The 17,872-nt window shown below is 51.3% G+C and overlaps 3 protein-coding genes and 1 non-coding gene across 7 annotated transcripts; 1 reads left to right on the forward strand and 3 right to left on the reverse strand.

Annotated features, from left to right (window-relative positions):
* Positions 1 to 18: 18 nt before the first annotated feature.
* On the reverse strand, positions 19 to 8,831 carry Dynlt4 (dynein light chain Tctex-type 4). 2 transcript variants are annotated; one of them, XM_048351167.1, is made up of 2 exons: positions 8,641 to 8,831; positions 19 to 686 (listed from the first exon to the last, which is right to left on the reverse strand). In XM_048351167.1, exons 1-2 carry the CDS (start codon positions 8,684 to 8,686, stop codon positions 19 to 21), a joined length of 714 nt encoding a protein of 237 aa, XP_048207124.1. In that variant the 5' UTR covers positions 8,687 to 8,831. The 2 variants fall into 2 exon arrangements, with proteins under 2 accessions (XP_048207124.1, XP_048207125.1); XM_048351168.1 differs by lacking the exon at positions 8,641 to 8,831 and adding an exon at positions 1,646 to 1,693 and having other exon boundaries at positions 19 to 689.
* Btbd19 (BTB domain containing 19) lies at positions 2,927 to 10,097 on the forward strand. Of its 3 annotated transcripts, XM_048351165.1 has the most exons (8): positions 2,927 to 3,306; positions 4,856 to 5,069; positions 5,189 to 5,242; positions 7,843 to 7,902; positions 8,698 to 8,766; positions 8,858 to 8,989; positions 9,090 to 9,215; positions 9,376 to 10,097. In XM_048351165.1, the coding sequence occupies exons 1-8, from the start codon at positions 3,221 to 3,223 to the stop codon at positions 9,511 to 9,513; spliced, it is 879 nt and encodes a 292-aa protein (XP_048207122.1). In that variant the 5' UTR covers positions 2,927 to 3,220; the 3' UTR covers positions 9,514 to 10,097. The 3 variants fall into 3 exon arrangements, with proteins under 3 accessions (XP_048207122.1, XP_048207121.1, XP_048207123.1); XM_048351164.1 differs by having other exon boundaries at positions 9,090 to 10,097; XM_048351166.1 differs by lacking the exon at positions 9,090 to 9,215.
* A 3,677-nt stretch (positions 10,098 to 13,774) lies between these two features.
* Positions 13,775 to 15,316, reverse strand: LOC125355668 (mediator of RNA polymerase II transcription subunit 19-like). The gene is made up of 4 exons (XM_048352112.1): positions 15,289 to 15,316; positions 14,717 to 15,156; positions 14,557 to 14,599; positions 13,775 to 13,998 (listed from the first exon to the last, which is right to left on the reverse strand). The coding sequence occupies exons 1-4, from the start codon at positions 15,314 to 15,316 to the stop codon at positions 13,931 to 13,933; spliced, it is 579 nt and encodes a 192-aa protein (XP_048208069.1). The 3' UTR covers positions 13,775 to 13,930.
* A 54-nt stretch (positions 15,317 to 15,370) lies between these two features.
* LOC125355854 lies at positions 15,371 to 15,485 on the reverse strand. Its single transcript, XR_007211775.1, has one exon. It is a non-coding gene; the product is annotated as a U5 spliceosomal RNA (small nuclear RNA).
* Between the last annotated feature and the right edge of the window lie 2,387 nt (positions 15,486 to 17,872).

Genomic DNA, 17,872 nt, shown 5'->3' on the forward strand with positions numbered 1-17,872 from the left:
CAGAATTTGGAGGTCTGCTTACTCACAGTATAGCCCATGGACCGTGGCCACAGCAAAAAGCGAGGCGTTGGTGAAGGTGGCAGAAGCTAGCCCATCATGTGCTGCATCCCACAGGGCCCGGCTGACCACTTGCACGCCCTGGCCTGCACGTGGCCCCAGCACCACACTGCACACCAGCTTGTAGCGAGGCGGGCTGAGCTCACGCAGGCGCAGGCGCATCTGCTCACACAGCTCCCGTGCCAACTGCCCGGCCTCTAAGCCAGAGTAGCTGGCATTACACAGCCGGGCCTCCAACGCTGCCTCCAGGACACGCTGTGCACGCGCAGTCTCCCAGCGCTCCTCCGGTGCAGGCTCCATACGGTATGAAGGTGCCACCCGACGGACAGGCCCGAGGGGCAGGCCTGAGAAACTGACCCGCCAGCCAAGAGGGGGCACTGGGCCCAAGGACTGCCGCCGACCTCCATGACCAGCTCCTGACCCAGCCAGCGAGTTGCGGTGTGAGAGGGACATGGTTACACCCAGCACTGACCCACGGCGGGAGGCCGGGCCTAGACCTGGGGGTCGGGCCTCATCAATGCTGGGCAGGCGGCTTCTGGGCCGCACTGATGGTAGTTTTAGCACCGGGTCTTTGGCATTCTCTTCTTCCTGGTGTCCAGGAGACAGACACCTGCCAGCCATGGACTTGCCTGCTGAAAGACCCACACTTTAAGTGGTTTTTTACCAGCCATCTCGCTTTCTCTGCACTCAAGTCTTGCTTAGTGATGTCCCCCTTTTAGAAGTATTACTTTTTTGGAAGTGGCACTGTGGCTCAAAGTGGTAGAGTACTAGAGCAAAAGAGCTCAAGGACAGCGCCCAGGCCCTGAGTTCAAGCCCCACAACTGGCCCCCCCAAAAAGTATTATTTTTGAAAGGGAATCTCATTGTGTTACCAAGGCTGGCCTTGAACTCCTGGGCTCAGTCAATCCTTTATGTCAGCCTTTGGAACAACTAAGCCTACAGGTTTGCATTGCTGCATGGGGCTACCCCTTACCAGCTGTTTTTGGAACAACTGGATCAAATCAGTTATGTGGGTGTTTTAGATTTTCTGAGGGTTATGGGCTGTCAGATACAGGCAGGGGAAGCGATGTTGCTTTGAAGCCTCTGCTACCCATTCCCTTCATCACTGTGTCACTGGTTAGGAGAACTCTAAGTGTGCTTCCTTTTTTCCCTTCACCTGACTTCACCAGCAAAAAGAAAAGCACAAGATGGCTTCTGGCTCAGCCTGAACAGTGGAAATGGTGTTTAATCTTTTGTTTGTTCTGGTCCTTGGGCTTGAACTTAGGGCAAGGGTGCTGTCTCAGCTTTTTTGCTCAAGGCTAGTATTGTACCACTTGAGCCACAGCTCCACTTCCAGCTTTGTGATGGTTAATTGGAGATAAGAGTCTCTTGGGCTTTTTGGGCTGCGGCTAGCTTTGAACTGAGATCCTCAGATATCACAAATCTCAGCCTCCAGAGTAGCTAGATTACAGTCATGAGTCACAGGCGTGAGACACCAGAGCTCAGCTGTGGCTTCTTATCTTAAAGAGGAGGGTTAGACCCAACTCCTTCCCCACAGATCCCTCTAGCCCAGAAAGTATTGAATCCAGCCATCTTCCAACCAACCCTACCTGCTCTGGGTCGGCAGTCAGAAGATCCCAGCAGCAGGCTGAAGTTGGGGCCAGGTGACCTTTGGGGCACCTTCCACCCACAGCTCTGGCTTCTGACCCCACCTACAGAATCACTTCTGGTATGGCTGCCCTCTTCTCCCGAAACTCCTTCAGGCACTTGAGTCACCTGTAGCCTTTGGCTTCTGAGTTCTCACCTGGCTGGCCTGGTCTGCCCTGACTGCAGGAAGGGCGGGGAAGGGCTGTGTTGTGCAGTTGCTATGGCTGCCAGGGCAAGGACACCTGCCTCCCAGAGTTCCTCCCTCTAGCCAGACTCTTGAATAACCAGAGTGTTACTACTATGAGCACCTGTCTAGGGTGGCATGCCCCTGAGTTAGGAGAGGGAGAGGGAGCCCAAGAGCTCCCTAAGGGACCTGAAGTTCAAAGACCTGTAACTTACATGGGTCAACAAGAAGAGGTTGGTCAGAGAGGTGTCCTACCTCAGGGTTCTTGTGCCATTGTCCATTTTCGGTACATAATGACCAGATGACTTGCCATTTATGAGTCACATGGGCCCGGGGTATGGGAAAGTCTGGAGGCTGCTGGAACTGCTGCTCCGGAATGCAGAGTCGGGGCCCACAGGAAAGAGCACGTCATGGTTCCCCAGTCAGCCTCAATGAGGACAAAGATTTCTGCTCCAGGCAGAGCTAGGGTGGGGCTTGGATGACTTCCCCAGTTCAGGGCTGGGGGAGGAGGGAGGAGAGCCCCCTAGACTCAGCTCGGAGACCCAGGCTTAAGGCAGCTGTGATTCAGGGGTGAATTCAAATCCAATCTACTGACCCATGCTGACTGATCCTGATGCCCTGGGCTTGTCCTGAGCTGGCACATCTCCCGCATGCCTCAGTAGCTAGAGCATCCCTGCCAGGCTTGCATTTCAGGAATGCTAGAGGCCGTACCACCTGGGTCACGGCTGATACCCTACCTGATCCTCCTTGTGGAATGATGGCACAGCTACCTCCTAAACAAGCTAAATCTGAGTCTGGGAAACCACCCAAAGAGATGATCATTTTCCCTGTTGAGGTGGGCTCCTCTGGGCTCCCCAACCAAGATCTAACTTGTGAGCCTGTTGGAAGGAATTAGGACAGACAGGGGCCAGTGCTAGGATTCTCAGAATCAGCTTAGGGCCCTTCCCACAGGCTGAGAGGCTTTTCCCTGGGACTGAAAGGATAGGCGGGGCTTCCTCAGGCCCTGCTCCTGTTTCCATGGCAACCCACAGTCTTCTTACCAGCTGCTGCCTGGGCAGGCTCCCAGCCTGGGCCTTGTTGCTAGCAGATTCTCCCCAAACCACAGGCTGCTCCAGCATCAGCCTCTCCAGGATTTCCTCTGTGTTCATCACCATTCCACGGGGCTTCTGGCCTTCTCCACCGGCCTCTAATGCTTTCTTCAGGAATCTGGGCTTCTTTTCCTCCTTAAACTTTAGTTTCTCAGCAAATAGGCCTCTTGAGGCCCTGCCCCTCCCTCTTTGGTCTCCTGCCTGGCTCTAGGGCCTTGGCCAAATCTTCCAGAAGCCTCAGCAGGCCTCCTAGGCCCACCTCACCCATGGAGGCCTCGGCAATGATGGTGCATGGTCAGGCTGTGCCCTTTTCCGCTGCACTCCGGAGCCTTGTCAACAACCCCCGACACAGGTGAGGGAGTGGTGGGCAGGTTTCCCCCAGCTTGTCTCTTGATCAGGGAGGCCCTGGGTGAAGAAGAGGTGGGGAATGAGGCCCCAGCCTTCCTCCCTGGTTCTTAACTCAGTCTGTGGGGAGGTCAAGTACAGAAAGGTGACTGCTGGCCACTCAGTGACTGAGGTCTCCTGAGAGCCGGAGGTGGGGAACAGAAGGAACTGGAGCCTGGGGCTGTGGTGTGAGCTCTGGCAAAGCCTTTCCTTCTCTGGTTCTGGCAAAGAGCCTTCAGTTTCTGGATCCAGAGGGGTGGGATGTGACTTGACTCTCCCTCCCAGCCAAGACCCAGCTAGGGGCTGGGGATATGGCCTAGTGGCAAGAGTGCCTGCCTCCCATACATGAAGCCCTGGGTTCGATTCCCCAGCACCACATATACAGAAAATGGCCAGAAGTGATGCTGTGGCTCAAGTGGCAGAGTGCTAGCAAAAAGAAGCCAGGGACAGTGCTCAGGCCCTGAGTCCAAGCCCCAGGACTGGCAAAAAAAACAAAAAAACACACACAAAAAAAAAACAAAAAACAAGACCCAGCTAGTGTGAAGAGGCAGAGGAGTAGATGACTGTTCTGGGAACTGGGGATTCACAAGAGGAAGAAAGTGACCTAGACAGGAAGTAGTTCAAGGGTGCTGACCATCCACTGATTGGCCAAGATGCTAGTGCTGTCTGAAACCAGGGCTAGTGTTTACTGGGGCCGTGTGAGTGGGGATGCTGCTCTCTGTCCTCATCCTCTCAAATCTATACTCCTCTCCAAGGATCAGGGGTTCTTACAACCCCACTTCTTTGGGGGTCACAGTCTGGCCTGGGACTGTAGGAGGCTCCAGAAAGCTCAGTTTTGTTTTGTTTTTCTCCTGGCTTCTACTGACTTATCTTGCTCCGACACCCAGAGGCTGGGGCCGGAAGTGATCGTGAAGATGGAAAATGTGGTCTGACCTCAGTGCATCACTGGTCTATGTTGTCTGTTTGCACACTCTGCACCCCACACCCACATTTTTTCTGGAGGAGGGCTGAAAAAAGCTGAGTTGGCAGTCAGAGGAAGAGGAGTCCAGATGAGTTTCTTCTACCTCTAAGGATAAGACTAGTGAGGAGTGGTGGTGGGATCCATCTCCCACCAGTCCTGGTGTTTCTGCCTCAGAGACAAAGCACAGTCACCTCCAGTGAGAGCTGGGTGAAAAGTCCATGACTTGGATAGGAAACCACTAAAGAACTATAGGGAAGAGCTGGGATTAGAACTCAGGCCAAGGTGTCTAGACCTGCTGCCGGAAAACTAAGCCCTATTTCTTTACTTTCTTTTATTTTTTTTTTTTGGCCATCATGGGGCTTAAACTCAGGCCCTGTGCACCATTCTGAATTCTTTTACTCAAGGCTAGAGCTCTCTCACTTTGAGCCACAGAGCCACTATAAGCCCTAGTTCTTACATACACATAAGGAAACTAAGACCCAAAGTCAGTGTGGGCAGGGGGAAGGCCACGCTGTACTCTAGGTCAGGATTCTTCCCTCCTCTCTCTCTTCCTCAGTGATGTTCGCTTTGTGGTCGGCCCAGAGCGGCAGGAAGTATTCGCCCACCGGTGCTTGCTGGCCTGTAGATGCAACTTTTTCCAGAGACTTCTGAGCACAGATCTGGATTCTGGGGTACCTAGTCCTGTGGTGCTAAACACTGTGCCAGCTGAGGCTTTCCTGGCAGTGCTGGAGTTCCTGTATACCAACAGCGTCACGCTGCACCGCCACTCAGTGAGCCCACTAAGCAGAGGCCTGGGGGTGGGAGGTGCTGGGGGTACAAAAGGCAGGCGTCCTCCCATCATGCAGTGGGCCTGGGGACAGGGGAAAAACGCTTCTGCTCTCCCAACCAGGTGCTGGAGGTGCTGACTGCGGCCGTGGAGTATGGGCTGGAGGATCTGCGAGAGGTAGGCCCTGGCCTGGTTCCTGGGCCTCTCATGGGCTCAGTTCACACCCTGCTTCACACACACTAACCTGGAGGGGAGCATGTGTGTCCACAAAGAAAAGTACAGGGTTCTCTTTGTGTATATGGGCCTATGTACGAAGGATCTTCACATGCTCTGTGCCAGGCAGGCATTGGGGCTGTACGTCAGTACAAGGGTACATCAGCCTTGATTCTTGTTCACTAGAGAGGAGACAGACATGAAAATTCTAATCTGGTGGCCTAAGCATGCTGGAGGAGGGTAAACTCCTGATGCTGGGTTGAAGGAGAAGCCTTTTGTGTTGAATCTGGTAGAACAGGCAGGAATTTGTTCAGAGAGGGACTAGGGAGTACCAAAGGAACTCAGGAGATGTTTAGTGTGGTTGAACTATGAATGTTAAGAAGTTAAGGGTGGGGCTGGGAATATGGCCTAGTGGTAGAGTGCTTGCCTCATATACATGAAGCCCTGGGTTCGATTCCCCAGCACCACATATATAGAAAATGGCCAGAAGTGGCGCTGTGGCTCAAGTGACAGAGTGCTAGCCTTGAGCAAAAAGAAGCCAGGGACAGTGCTCAGGCCCTGAGTTCAAGCCCCAGGACTGGCAAAAAAAAAAAAAAAAGAAGTTAAGGGTAAGAGGGACTGGGAATGTGGCTCAGTGGTAGAGTGGTAGAGTGCTTGCTTGCCTAGCATACATGAAGCCCTGGGTTCGATTCCTCAGCATCACAGAAAAAGCCAGAAGTGGTGCTGTGGCTCAAGAGGCAGAGTGCTATGCTGGCCTTAAGCAAAAAAAAAAAAAAAAAAAAAAAAAAAAGCCAAGGACAGTGCTTAGGCACTGACTCTAAGCCCCAGGACTGGCAAAAAAAAAAAAAAAAAAAAAAAGAAAAAAGTGAGTAAGAACTGGGTGCCAGTGGCTCATGCCTGTAGTCCTAGCTACCCAGGAGTTTGAAGCCAGCCAAGGGCAGGAAAGTCCATGAGACTCTTACCGCCAATAAACTACTCAGAAAAAGCTGGAAGTGGCTCTGTGGCTCAAGTGATAGAGCACTATCCTTAAGCTGAAGAGCTCAGGGACAGTGCCCAGGCCCTGAGTTCGAGCCTGAGAACTGGTACTGTTGGTAAAATGGAGGAGAACAGAAAAGGAATAGGCTGGACTCGATCATCAACAGGCCAGGACTGTTTATTGAGGAACAGTTGAGGAACAGACCTTCCCATGGGTTTGGAAGTTGTACGAGGGGGTGAATTTGAGACCAGGCTTATAAGAGGGCCTGAGCAAGGAGGCAGAGGTTATTGAAAGTGCTACTAGGTCCAGGAAGTTGGTGGCATTTCCTTGGGCCCACAATAGATTGTTTACAGCTGGGCTTAGGTGAACTGCCCTGCCTGCAGATCAAAGCAGGTCTGCCCCTACCTGGGGTTTTGCCTGATGCCTGTGTGGGCCTGGGAAAACTGGGTGTGGGGGGGTCAATCCTTCATATTCCATCTTTGAATACATAGAAAGAATGGGCCTTGAGGGGAGAGGCAAGTCCTTCAGGGACTAAAAACTTAAAAAAATAAAAACATAACAGAATATGGGGACAGGGATGTGGCTCAATGGTAGAGAGCTTGCCTAGCATATATAAAGCCCTGGTTCAATCCCCAGCATTGAAACCAAAACATTGGGGGTATAGTTCAGTGGGATACAGTGCTTACTTAGCATGTATAAGGACCTATATAGTTTCCAGCAACACAAAACAGAATTTGAACTTTAGGCTCAATAGCAGAGCACTTGCTTAGCATGCATAATGCCCAAGGTTTGATCTCTAGTACCAAATGAACAAAAAAAGAGGAAGGAAGGAAAAAAACAAAACAAAACAGGAGGTGGTGGCTGCGGCTAGGTACTGCTGAATCTCTGTAATTTTAGCTACTCCGTAGGCTGAGATCTGAGGATCACAGTTTAAAGGCAGATCCCAGGCAGAAAAATCCAAGGGATTCTTATCTCCAGTTAATCATCAGAATGCTAGCAGAGGTTTGGTTCAAATGGTGGTGGTGGGGGGAGCAAGAGCGTGAAGTTATGAGTTCAAGCCCCAGCACACACACACAGACACACACACATACCCCCCAAATAGGTGGGAGGAAGTGGACAAAGATTAGTGCCCTGGGAGGAAAGAATTAAAAATGTGCATGACAGGGGCTGGGACTGTGGCCTAGTGGCAAGAGTGCTTGCCTCATATACATGAAGCCCTGGGTTCGATTCCCCAGCACCACATATATAGAAAACAGCCAGAAGTGGCACTGTGGCTCATGTGGCAGAGTGCTAGCCTTGAACAAAAAGAAGCCAGGGACAGTGCTCAGGCCCTCAGTCCAAGGCCCAGGACTGGCCAAAAAAAAATAAAAATGTGCATGACATCATCTGATCTGAGCAGAGGCAAGCATGTTAAAAGATGCATTTCTGGGTTTGACTTTACTAGCCTCCAGGCCCTCTGGGTTTGCCAATTTTCAAGCCCTGGCAATTTCATGTCCTTAGTCAGGTCTTGTAGTAAGGATGGGTCCAAGGCTGCTAGGACTCTGAGTGACTCACTGCTTCAAGTCTGCTCTCTGAATTCTGTCCTTAGCTGTGCCTGGAGTTTGTAGTAAAGGTGCTGGATGTGGAGTTGGTTTGTGAGGCCTTGCAGGTGAGTGTTGGTAAACAGGTCTGGAAAGAGTATGGCTTTTAGTGTGTGGTCCTGAGCTCCAGGTACCAGGAGCCTAGAAGATCTGCTCCAGAGCAATGTGGGTACATGAGAGGGGACATATAAATTCTGTACCCAGATCTGTGGGATCCAGTAGCTAATCCTCAGGAAGCTGAGATCTGACAAACAAGGTCCAAGATCAGGCTGACCAGGAACTGTGAGATTCTTATCTCCAATTAACCAGCAAAAAGCCAGAAGTAGTGAAGTGCTAACCTTGAGTAAAAAAGCTAAAGGCAAGTGCCCAGGCTCTGAGTTGAAGGCCTAGTACTGGCACAAACAAACAGGGGCTGGGAATGTGGCCTAGTGGTAGAGTGCTTGGCTATAGTATGCATGAAGTCCTGGGTTCGATTCCTCAGTACCACATATACAGAAAAAGCCAGAAGTGGCTCAAGTGATAGAGTGCTAGCCTTGAGCAAAAAGAAGCCAGGGACAGTGCTCAACTCTGAGTTCAAGCCCCAGGACTGGCAAAAAAAACCCACAAAAAAAGTACGGAATGGTCTCAGTTGGGGGGAGGGAAAAGGTGGAGTGTGACACTCAAAAACCATGCCTAGGCCCCAGGGGGGGCTTGAAGGACAGTCCTTCATGTGGGCCCTCATGTGCCAGCACAACTGTGGCTGGGTTTAGTTTCCTGGTGGGGTCATGGGTCCCGTCAGTTTCCTCATCATCCAGGGCTAGACTTACAGTGGTGGTCTCCAGTGTTGGAGGGCTGAGCTACAGGGACCCTCATTCCTCTCCCAGGTGGCTGTCACCTTTGGCCTGGGGCCACTGCAGGAACAGTGCATCGCCTTCATTGAGGCCCACAGCCAGGTATGCGTTCCTATTCCCACACTCCTGAACCCACGGATCCCCTTGTGCTCCTCCCTGACACCCTCCCCCCCGCCCCCGCCTCGGCCCTCAGGAGGCGCTGCAGACCCGGGGCTTCCTGGAGCTGTCAGCCTCGGCCCTGCTGGCCCTGCTGCGCAGCGACCGGCTCTGCGTGGACGAGGCGGAGCTGGTCCGGGCGGTGCGCGGCTGGGCGCGCGTGGGCGCGGTGAGTGTGGCCCCGGGGAGCCCACGGCTGCAGGCCCTCAGCCAGGGTGGCGGGGGGCAGAGGTGCCCGCGTGGCCTGGGCTCAGGGCTGGCGTCTGCAGGCGGTGCTGGAGCGGCCCGTGGCCGAGGTGGCGGCCCCTGTGGTGGGAGAACTGAGACTGGAGCTGCTGGCCCCTGCGGAGCTGAGCACCCTGGAAGAGCAGAACCGGCGGGAAGCCCTCATCCCGGTGCGGACGCGGGAACGCGGGGAAGGCGGCGAGGCTCTGATCCACTCTGCGGCACGGGGCGCTCCGGAAACGGGGCCCGCGACGGCCCAGCTGCCCCGAGTCTTTGGGGGTGAGCGGGTCGGTCCCGAGGGACTGCGCAGTGACCGGCGTCCCCTTGCAGGTGGAGCAGATCGCGGAGGCCTGGAAGTGCCACGCCCTGCGGAGAGGAAAGGGGGCCCAGAGCACCCGGTGCCGCCGGCGGCGGAAGGGCACCCTGCCCCGGGAGCACCACTGCTTTCTGGATTTGCCTTTCAAGTGATGCAATTCCACAATCACGCGGGAAGAATCCTGAGCCTGCCTGGCTGAGAGCATCTGGAACTACAGCTCCCGACATCCTCTGCTCCGGTAGCTGGCTTCCGGTCCCAGCATTCCCCGCGAGCTGAGGACAGGAGGACCGGACTGTCGGCTGTGTTTCACTCCCTGGGCGTGGTGCCTGGGAGGTGGGCAGTGAGAGGGGGACTGGGGCTAAGGTTGTTAGACCCCAAGCCAGAGAGCCCTTTACTCTCTGCCCTCAGTCTATTACCTGCCCCGGGGCCCTGTCCTTCCTGGTGAGGATTTGTTCGGATGACTGAGCAGCTCCCACTACATTTCTAATAATACACCAGGCTCTTGGAAAAGGAGTTCTCCCTAAATGTGCCACCATCTCAGGCCCGGTGCAAGTAGAGCTCCCCATGTACCCCTAACAATGTCCCCATAGAGTTTCTCGTTTGTGTGGGTGCCCATGCCCGAAACTTGGATCTCTTCCTCATAGCTCAGAGGCTGGTTCTGCCAGTCCTTGGGCTTGAACTCAGGGCCTGGGGCACTGTCCCCAAGCTTCTTTTGCTCAAGGCTAGCACTCTGCCACTTGAGCCACAGCGCCACTTTTAGCCTTTTCTGCTGGGGGTGGGTACTGAGGAATCAAACCTCATGCATGCTAAGGCAAGCACTGTACTGCTAAGCCACATTCCCAGCCCTTACTATTATTATTATATTGTTATTGTCTGTTACTGAGGCTTGAACCAGGGCCTCGCACTCCCTACTTGGTCTGCTTGGCTTTGGCCTTTCCAAGGAGCCACACCTCCACTTCCAGTTCTTTTCTGGTTAATTGGAGAATATTGGCTAGCTTTGAACGTCTATCCTCAAATCTCAGCCTGAGTAGCAAGGATTACAGGTGTGAAATTTTGTAAATGTTTAATGAATTACTTTATTAAATCCTACTTAATGTTAACGTGTTTTTTGTTTTTTTTTTCTGGCCAGTCCTGGGCCTTGGACTCAGGGCCTGAGCACTGTCCCTGGCTTCCTTTTGCTCAAGGCTAGCACTCTGCCACTTGAGCCACAGCGCCACTTCTGGCCGTTTTCTGTATATGTGGTGCTGGAGAATTGAACCCAGGGCCTCATGTATACGAGGCAAGCTCTCTTGCCACTAGGCCGTATCCCCAGCCCCAATGTTAACGTTTTTTAAAGTTATGAGTTCTCTGAAGTTGGGAGCAGGGAGGGAAAGTAAGCATAGTTAAGACAGTTCTAAATCACAGATGTGTGCAAAGAAGACACCAGACAGACTAGTCTCTTGTATTCTTGGGAGCGAGAAAATCCACGGAGCACTGTTAAAATTGACAAATGAGTTTTATTAGTCAGTTTGCAACTGCCTTGCCCCAGGCTAACCCAGAGCTAGGAGCAGTTGCAGCCTCCAGGGGGAGTTTCTTTCCTTTCTTCCTTTCCACAGGCTTCTCCCGTCCACAGGCCTCTCTGCGGGCCTCTTGTTCTCCACAGGCCTCTGCGTCCGCTCAGACTTTGGACTCCTCACAGGCCTCAGGCTCCGTTTCTCGGCTCCGCTCTACTCTGGCAGGCACAAGGCTCCGTTCCGCTCCACTCTGTCCACTCTCCTCGGGCCTCTGGGGCTCTCAGCAGGCCTCGGCTCTGCACACCTCTGCTCCCTTCCGGCCTAGAGCTAGGCTGCTCCGGCCTCCATTCTCTGCAAGCCCGGGCTCGGGCATCCCTGCGCCATTCATCCCGGATCGGACCTCCCTCCGCTCCTGGTCGGGACTTGGGCCTCTCTCCGCTGCTGGCCCGAGCTTGGCCTCCCTGTCTGCAGGCCTGGGGCTTGGCCTTTCCTTCCACAGGCCCAGGTTACCCTCTGACCTGAGGGGAACCGGGCACTGCTCAACCTTGAGGTGCCTTGCTTTCTCCCCGCCTCCTTCCTCGGAAATCCCGCCCTCCTATATCCCTGGGCTGCCTGCAGGCTGGGGGTGGTGGTTCCAGCCCTCAACGTGGGGCGGGATTCCTCCTTTACGCTCCGCAATGGGGCGTGGCAATGACGACAGCATGGGGCGGGGCTTCCTCCCCCCCCCCCCCCCCCCGCCAGGTTATTACAGTCTCATTATCCCTGGACTGGTCAGGTGGAGGAGCCTTGCTATAAATATGTCATTGCTGCCATGGCAAGTGGTCTGGTTCTTCTTAGATTCCAAAAGAACTGATTGCAAAGTAATTTGCCTGAGAGAAAGGATGAGGAAAAGGCTATAAGATGTAAGACTGGGATACTTTACCTTGATTGTGCTTCCAGTTTTAACTTTTAACCACTTCCGGGGCTTGAGCTCAAGTGCTGTCTTTGCTCAATGGAGGTGATACTGTACTACTTGAGCAGCACTCCTCTAAGCTCCTTACACAGAAACCCACCATACCTTCGGAGTAAGCACAAAAGCTCTCAGATGTTGGCAAACCCAGGCAACCTAATGGAATATAGAAATAACTTTTTTTTTAACTTGAGTAATTTAATTAAGAAGTTCCTGGGGGGCTGGGAATATGGCCTAGTGGCACGAGTGCTTGCCTCCCATACATAAAGCCCTCGGTTCGATTCCTCAGCACCACATATATAGAAAACGGCCAGAAGTGGCGCTGTGGCCCAAGTGGCAGAGTGCTAGCCTTGAGCAAAAAGAAGCCAGGGACAGTGCTCAGGCTCTGAGTCCAAGCCACAGGACTGGCAAAAAAAGAAAAAGAAAAAAAAAGAAATTCCTGAATGTTTTGTAACCATGAAAACTTGTCAAAGCATAGAGAACTAACTTTCAACTTGTTTGAGTTGTTCCTTAATTTTGTATCCAGAAAGTAAGGCTCCTTTGGGTACAGTCAAGGGTGACCGGATATGGCAGCAGTCTTCTGTTTGTCAAAAGCAAAGGTTGTACCTCTACTTTAAATAGGCATCCTCAGAAACTAAATCTCAGGAAACCGCCAGAACTCTTTGTATCCCATGGAGCTTAAGTATAAACTCATACTCTGAAGTCTGGAATTAAAAGAAGCTGAGCAAGTGGTTATCTGTCCAGGTATCTGGGAAGAGCCATAGCATATAGCAACAGATATTAATAGTCCCGTATAAAATTTAAAGTCAGGGGCTGGGGATATGGCCTAGTGGAAAGAGAGCTTGCCTCGTATACATGAGGCCCTGGGTTTGATTCCCCAGCACCACATATACAGAAAACGGCCAGAAGTGGCGCTGTGGCTCAAGTGGCAGAGTGCTACAGCCTTGAGCAAAAGGAAGCCAGGGACAGTGCTCAGGCCCTGAGTCCAAGGCCCAGGACTGGCCAAAAAAAAAAAAATAATAATAATAATAAATAAAATTTAAAGTCAGATTACTTCATGTTTCCCTGCATATGTTTTCTGCTACTTGGCCTGCTCCAAAAAATAAAGGGATCTACTTTACATTTTCACTTCTACCTCAGGCTGCTGCTTTTGATGCTGTCTTAGAAGTTTAGAAATACTTTCATAACTTCAAATATTTTTACTCTCTGAACTAAGGAATAAGGCAGGTCAGATGTTCTTTACAAAGACAAGAGCATTTTATCTTCGGTTGCCAGAGGATCAATCCAATTTTAGGCTTTTGACCTAAGAACCAATCCTGTTGATAAACACTGGTAAGTTGGTGCTTTTTCAATTGGCTATTCTGCTTCAACACATAGTTTACCTAGAACACAGTTCAAGCTTCATTGGATCAGCTCTTTAGGTGGACCTTGAAAATCATCAGGTGTCTGGCCCTCAACATGGGCAGTGAGTGTGTTATGTGTCTACTTAGAAAAGTAGTATCAAGCTCTGCCTTGCTTTAGAACCATGTCTCCAGTTTCACTTTGTTGTTTCACTGCCTGCTAATGAGATACTGTCTTAAACCTGACTCACATAGAAAGGCACTTTAGCCACACTTCAGCCAGTTTGATAAATACCAAAAAAATTTTTTTTCACACAAAGTCCCTAACAAGTCCTGAAATCAGACAAATAGCACAAAAAGAGGAAAGAAACAGCTTCCTGGAAGAGGGAAAATATCCATAAAAAGCCAACTGGCTCAGCCTTTCAAAACCATTGCCTTGGGAGCTGGGGATATGGCCTAGTGGTAGAGTGCCTGCCTCATATACATGAAGCCCTGGGTTCAATTCCCCAGCACCACATATATAGAAAATGGGCAGAAGTGGTGCTGTGGCTCAAGTGGCAAAGTGCTAGCCTTGAGCAAAAAGAAGCCAGGGACAGTGCTCAGGCAAAATAACCCCCACCAACAATGCCTTCTAGTATGTATTGATTTTGACCTTGATCAAGCACAGCAGGAGCTGGCCTGGGTCCCAGGTGCTAGGTGTCCCCAAGGCAGTGTCCCAGAGTCTGGGAGACAGCTTATGTCAGCAGGTTCAGTACAGCAGGAAAAGTGGTTCTGTCCAGTGGTTCTGTTAGTGGAGGCTGCTACTGCTGCTGGCCTGGGTACGGGAGCTGCCCATACCCGGGTCTGGACTGTGTCAGTTGTTTGTTTGTTTTTTTTTTGCCAGTCCTAGGGCTTGGACTCAGGGCCTGAGCACTGTCCTTAGCTTCTTTTTGCTCAAGGATAGCACTCTACCACTTGAGCCACAGCACCACTTCTGGCCTTTTTCTTTCTTTTTTCTTTTTTTTTGGCCAGTCCTGGGCCTTGGACTCAGCGCCTGAGCACCATCCCTGGCTTCTTCCCGCTCAAGGCTAGCACTCTGCCACCTGAGCCACAGCGCCCCTTCTGGTCGTTTTCCATATATGTGGTGCTGGGGAATCGAACCAAGAGCTTCATGTGTAGGAGGCAAGCACTCTTGCCACTAGGCCATATTCCCAGCCCTTTTTTTTTTTTTTTTGCCAGTCCTGGGCCTTTGTCTCAGGGCCTGAGCACTGTCCCTGGCTTCTTTTTGCTCAAGGCTAGCACTCTACCACTTGAGCCACATCACCACTTCTGGCCATTTTCTATATATGTGGTGCTGGGGAATGGAACCCAGGGCTTCATGTATGGGAGGCAAGCACTCTTGCCACTAGGCCATATTTCCAGCCCGGTTCTTCTTCGTCTTCTCTTTCTTCTTTGTCTTCTCTTTCTTCTTCTTCTTCTTCTGTTCAGGATCCTCTTCTTTCTTCTTCTTGTGATCTAAATGAGATGGGGGGGCAGGATCCTGGTCTTTTTTCTTCTTCTTGTGAACTGAATGAGATGGCATTTCTGGGGGGACAGGATCCTGGTCTTCTTTCTTCTTCTTCTTCTTGTGATCTGAATCACATGGCGTTTCTGGGGGGACAGGATCCTGGGTATGGCTCTGTTTGTGCTTACGCTTATTCTTCTTGGGAGGTTGAATATGCATCAGATGATACTGTTCTGTCAGCGGGCCAGAGAGCATGGTCACTGTGATAGGATTAAAAGAACCACTAAGAAAGGGAGGATTCTCGATGAGGGAGCAGAGCCTGCTGTCATCTTGGGAACCAGGCAGATCAATCATCCCTCGCAGGCCGGGCAGAAAGCCACTTAGCTTCTCTTTCACCTTCTTTCCACAGAACTTACTATACTCCTGTTGCAGTTCACAGAGTGTGACCAGGTTAGTATTGCCAGTGAACTCTGTGCTACTTGGCAGTTTCCTCATGCGATAGAAAGGGGTAGAAGCAATCGCCGACTTACCTGGTTCAGGAGAAGAAGGAAGAAGCATCCGGGACCCGCAAACTAGTGCCTCAGGGTCTTTGCCAGAATAAGAAAGAGGAACCTTTGACTTCACGCCTAGGGCGCTTAAAGGCGGCGATAGGTCGGCCTTACCTCCAGAAACACCTGTAAAACTTGCCATTGCCGCCTTGAGCAAGATACACAAATACAGCTTCTTTTTGCAACAAGCAAGTGTAGCCTCAGAAAGCTGAGGCCTCAAAAAATTCTTTAAGACTCCGAGTTGTTCCTCTCCACGGAAATCTTTAGTAAAAGGCGAAAGATTTATACGATCTGAAGAGAAACCAGAGTATGCTTGCGGTTGCCGACTCCCAACCTCCCCAAGAGAACTAACACTTAATTCACTTATGGTTCTTAAGTGCCTGAGCTGCATGCACTACAAAGCTGTAGCTTGTAACCAGATAAACTTCAATCAGGTGGTATGGCTGGCAGTGGGAGAAACACACTCGGGAGTGGGGTGTAATTCAAGTACCATGAAGTCGCGAAATCGTGATGCACCATGGGTATGCAAATTAGACGGGTCTGGGCAGGTTCGCGGTAACAGGGGCTGGGACCCTGCTGGGCTGCCCAGGACGTAGAACCCTAGGCTCTGAGAGTCAGAGCCTTCACTTCCATCCCCTCCCCCCTTTTATTTCTGAGGATCCAGAGAGGCCGCAGGTGCCTGGTGCCCTCCCAGGGGTCCCTCACTGAGCTGAGAAAATTGTTATTCCCAATTGTTAGGGTTCTGTAGGGGCCCCAAATCCTAAGGTGGCAGACACTAAAACAGGTGTTGAAGCTGAAGGGTAGAGCCACACAAGATAGGTGGCCTGGCTTGCAGAACTGAGACTTGTTCCTGTGACTGGATGAGGTCAGTGCTCCAAGACCAACTGCTCCAGGGGTTGGCGGTTGTCCAGCTTTCCACTGGAATCCCTTCAGCAAAACTTTCAGCATAACTAAATCTAAACAAACTGCCACAGTGAATTGCGAGTATTTACAGGGCTTTTTTTTTTTGCACTGTTGAGCTGGGATTGAACCCAGAGATTTTGCACATGCTAGGTAAATGCTCTGGAGTTGTGGCTCAAAGTGATAGAGTGCTGTCCTTGAGCACAAAAGGTCGGGGACAGCCCCTCCCCCCCCTCAAGGCCCTAGGACCACCACCAGCAGCAGCAAGAACAAAAAAAGGTATGTTAGAAGATTTGCTACCAGATGGGCTCCAATTTTCCAATTTCACAGATGAAAATGCTAGAACTCTGAGGCTTGCTAATTTGTCCTGATTACTCAGCTGGCATTTTAAACACCATTCTAGCCTGGTGAGCCTATGTTTCATCCCATAGCCCCTCCACCATGATCCAAACACAACTAGACCCAACTGCAGCTTCCATTCCTTGCATGTACTGGACCCTACTGAAACTAGTTTCTAAGCCAGCTACCTAGTTATCTCAATCTCTTTTTTTGGGGGGGGGAGAGGGCAGTCCTAGAGCTTGAACTCAGGACCTAGTTGCTGTCTCTGAGCTTTTGTGCTCAAGGCTAGCTCTTTACCATTTGACCCATAACTCCACTTCTTTTTTATTTATTTTTAAAATTTTTATTGTCAAACTGATGTACAGAGAGGTTCCAGTTTCATATGTTAGGCATTGGATACATTTCTTGTACTGTTTGTTATCTTCTCCCTCATTCCCCCTCCTGCCCCCCCACCCATAACTCCACTTCTGACTTTCGGATGGTTAACTGGAAATGAGTCTCACAGATTTTTCTGCCCAGGGTGGCTCTGAACTTTGATCCTCAGATCTCAGCCTCCTGAGTAGCTAGGATTACAGGCGTGAGCCACTGACACTGGGCCTGCTTAATTCTGTTCCCCACCTTCCGCTATTTTCTTTTTAGGCATTTTAGTGTTGATTCAACTGATGGGTGTATTTGTGTAACATTTGGTCAGAACAGGATTTTCTGGCCTCTGAGTGTGGTTGTGAGGTGGGAGAAGGCAATATTCTTGGACAGGATCAGTGGGTGGTTAGCACCCAGAGTGTATATATGTATCAGTGCAGAGATAACTCAGGAAGAGCAAGAAAAGACCTCCCCCACCCCACTGGCTGTGCTTGGTACTCTAGCCCAGGGATATGGCCAGGCTCTTCAAGTTCTCTGGAAGAGAGACAGGGCTAATTGACTTTCATACACAAACAACTAATTCAGTGCCCTTACCAGTAGCTAACATCTGCATTTCTTGAGTTTCTCCACCTGGCTAGCTGGCCAAAGATGCCTCCCAGTTGTCAGGCTGACTGCTGGTGTAGAGGCTCCGCCTTGGACGATGCTCTGGGTTGTGGCTCCTTTCCCTCTGTCCACAAACTCTCGCGCAGTAGGCTCTGTTTTCTCCATCTCTGCTTCACACGGTCACTCTCCTGTCTTCCCTTTCCTCTTCTCCCTGCCTTTGCTCTTCTGTCTGTGCCACATGCTCATGAAGCCAGAAGTTGGGAGATGGGCCAACATGGACACACACACACACAAAAAATGGTTCCATTCTGTATACTAAGCCCTTACTGTAGACCCTAGTACCAAGGATACAACAAAACCTCAGACTCTGAGGTACTTCCCACCCACAACACAAGCCCCCAGAACTCTAGGCGCTGGACACACTTGGCCACTTCCTATACTTAATCCTGTTTTTCACACTCCCAATTCCGAAGGAAAAGCATCAGTCATTCAAGAT

This window comes from Perognathus longimembris, chromosome 7 (assembly GCF_023159225.1).
Source record: "Perognathus longimembris pacificus isolate PPM17 chromosome 7, ASM2315922v1, whole genome shotgun sequence".
NCBI lineage: Eukaryota > Metazoa > Chordata > Mammalia > Rodentia > Heteromyidae > Perognathus > Perognathus longimembris.